The 3,176-nt window shown below is 41.4% G+C and overlaps 1 protein-coding gene across 1 annotated transcript; it reads right to left on the reverse strand.

The window, feature by feature from the left end:
* Nucleotides 1-537: 537 nt before the first annotated feature.
* On the reverse strand, nucleotides 538-1,488 carry LOC129629133 (olfactory receptor 51F2-like). Its single transcript, XM_055548902.1, has one exon. The coding sequence runs from the start codon at nucleotides 1,486-1,488 to the stop codon at nucleotides 538-540; it is 951 nt and encodes a 316-aa protein (XP_055404877.1).
* Nucleotides 1,489-3,176: the final 1,688 nt, after the last annotated feature.

Genomic DNA, 3,176 nt, shown 5'->3' on the forward strand with positions numbered 1-3,176 from the left:
ATCTTTGTCTAAAAAATCAAAAATAAAAACTAATTCCATATGTGAAATCAAAACTGGATAATGGGATCTTGGTAATTATAAGTCTTTCATCTTGAATGAAGAAATATTAATATAATTGGGGTTATCTGAGGAAAATGATAACAGGGATTTTCCAGCTTAAATTTACCTTTTTTATCTGAGGGTCTTCTTACTTAAAGCTAAAGTGATATTTTTGATGTTTTCATCCCAAGCATGAGCCTCAAGATTTTTGCTTCTATAAATGGCATTTTACTCATCTATATGATGTCCATGGGCTTCCCTGGTAGCTCAGCTGGTAAAGAATCCACCTGCAATGCAGGAGACCCCAGTTTGATTCCTGGGTCAGGAAGATCCCCTTGAGAAGGGAATGGCTACCCACTCCAGTATTCTGGCCTGGAGAATTCCATGGACAGAGGAGCCTTGCAGGCTACAGTTCATGGGATCACAAACAGTCAGACACGACTGAGTGACTTTCACTTCTTATGATGCCCAAGACTAGAAAAACATTGAGAAACACATCTAATTCTTTGTTGCAGTGGTATGGAGAACTTTTAGCACAGCTCTGTGTATCTGTTTGGTCTTCACACTGTAGATGATGGGGTTCATTACAGGGGGGATCAACAGGTAGGCATTTGCAATCAGAGTATGTACATATGGTGGGGCCCGTTTCTCAAATCTGTGAACAGAAGACAGGCTGATCAATGGAATATAGAATACAGCAACAGCACCAAGATGAGAGATGCATGTGCTGAAGGCTTTCTTCCTCTCTTCTGAGGATGCTATGCTGAAGACAGTCTTGATAATCAAAAGATAAGAGAGGATGATGAAGATCAAGTCCACCCCAGCAGTGGTGATCAGGGCTGTCAGACCAACCGCACTATTGATCCTGCTGTCTGTGCACGAGAGCTTCATCACATCAGGGTGGAAACAGTAGGAGTGATGGAGCACATGGCTGCGGCAATAGGACAAGCGCTTAAGAAGCACCTCCACAGGAGTCAGTGTTAGGGAACCTCTGGTGACGATGGCTATTCCAGTCTGTGCTATTTTAAGATCAGTTAAGACGCTGACATATCTAAGAGGATTGGAGATAGCCACAAATCGATCAAAGGCCATGGCCAACAACACTGAAGATTCCATGACAGTGAAAAGTTGAATGAAAAACATCTGTGATAAGCAGGCATTAAAGCTGATCTCCCTGGCATTGAACCAGAAGATACCCAGCATGGTGACCAGAGTGGATATTGACAAGCCAAGGTCAGTGGTGGACAGCATGGAGAAGAAATAATACATGGGCTCGTGGAGGCTGGGCTGAGTGATGATGGCAAAGAGAACCAGGCTGTTTCCTGAGAGAGCAGTTGCAAAGAGAAAGCAGAAGGGAATGGAGATCCAGGTATGGAAGGCTTCCAGCCCGGGAACACCAGTCAGAAAGAAAATGACAGAAGAGGATGTGGTATTTTTGAAAGTTGACATGTGGAATTCAAGCTGAAGTATTTAATCTGAGTGTTCTAAAATGATAAATTGTATTCATTCACTTACTATGCATTCACATAAAATATTTCACCAAGTAAACATTTATAAAAGACAGCTATTGTTCAGCTGCTCTGTCATGTCCGGCATTGCAATGTCATGGACTGCACCACGCCAGGCTTCTCTCTCCTTTACTATCTCCCAGAGTTTTCTCAGACTCAAGTCCATTGAGTCAATGATGCCATCCAAACATCTCATTTTCTGTCACCACCTTCTCATCGTGCCTTCAATCTTTCCCAGAGTCAGGGTTATTTCCAATGAGTTGGCTATTTGCATCAGGTGGCCAAAGTATTGGAGCTTCAGCATCAGACCTTGCAAAGAATATTCAGGGTTGATTTCCTTTAGGATTGACTGGTTTAACCTCCTTGCTTCTTTTTAATATGCTGTCTAGGTTTGTCATAGCTTTTCTTCCAAGAAGCAAGTGTCTTTTAATTTTGCGGCTGCAGTCACTGTCCACAGTGATTTTGGAGCCAGAGAAAATAAACTTGCCCATGTTTATATTTTTCCCCATCTATTTGCCATGAAGTGATGGAACCAGATGCCATGAACTTAGTTTTTTGAATGCTGAATTTTAAGCCAGTTTTTTCACTCTCCTCTTTCACCTTCATCAGGAAGCTCTTTAGTTCCTCTTTACTTTATGCTGTTAGAGTGGTATCATCTGCATATCTGAGACTGTTGATATTTCTCCTGGCAATCTTGATTCCAGCATGTGACTTACCCAGCCCAGCATTTCAATGATATAACTCTGCATATAAGTTAGATAAGCAGGTTGACGATATACAACCTTGGTGTACTCCTTTCCCAATTTTGAACCAGTCTGCTGTTCCATGTCTGGTTCTAACTGTTGTTTCTTGTCCTGCATACAGATTTCTCAAGAGGCAGGTCAGGTGATCTGGTGTTCCCATCTCTTTCAGAATTTTCCACAGTTTATTGTTATCCACAGAGTCAAAAGCTTTAGCATTGTCAAGGAAGCAGAAGTAGTTGTTTTTCCGAAATTCCTTTTTTTTCCCTAATATCCAAAGGGCATTGGCAATTTGATCTCTGGTTCTTCTGCCTTTTCTAAATCCAGCTTGTACATCTGCAATTTCTTAGTTCATGTACTTTGAAGCCTAGCTTGAAGGATTTTGAGCATTACCTTGCTAGCATGTGAGATGAGTGAAATTGTATGGTAGCTTGAATAGTCTTTGACACTGCCTTTCTTTGGAACTGGAATGAAAACTGGTCTTTTCCAGGCCTGTGGCCATTGCTGAAATTTGCTGGCATATTGAGTACAGCACTTTCACAGCATCATCTTTTAAGATTTGAAACAGCTCAGCTGGAATTGCATCACCTCCAGTAGCTTTGTTCATAGTAATGCTTCCTAAGGCCCACTTGATTTCACACTACAGGATGTCTGGCTCTACATAAGTGACCACACTATAGTTATTATCTGGGTCATTAGGACGTTCTTGTTTAGTTCTTCTGTGTATTCTTGCCAGTTCTGCTTAATCTCTCCTGCTTCTGTTAGGTCCTTGCCATTTTAGTCATTAAGTGTGCTCATCTTTGATGAGATGTTCCCTAGTGTCTCCAACTTTCTTGAAGACATCTCTAGTAATTCCCATTCTATTATTTTCCTCTATTTCTTTTCAGTG

This window comes from Bubalus kerabau, chromosome 15 (assembly GCF_029407905.1).
Source record: "Bubalus kerabau isolate K-KA32 ecotype Philippines breed swamp buffalo chromosome 15, PCC_UOA_SB_1v2, whole genome shotgun sequence".
In the NCBI taxonomy this organism is placed as follows: Eukaryota; Metazoa; Chordata; class Mammalia; order Artiodactyla; family Bovidae; genus Bubalus; species Bubalus kerabau.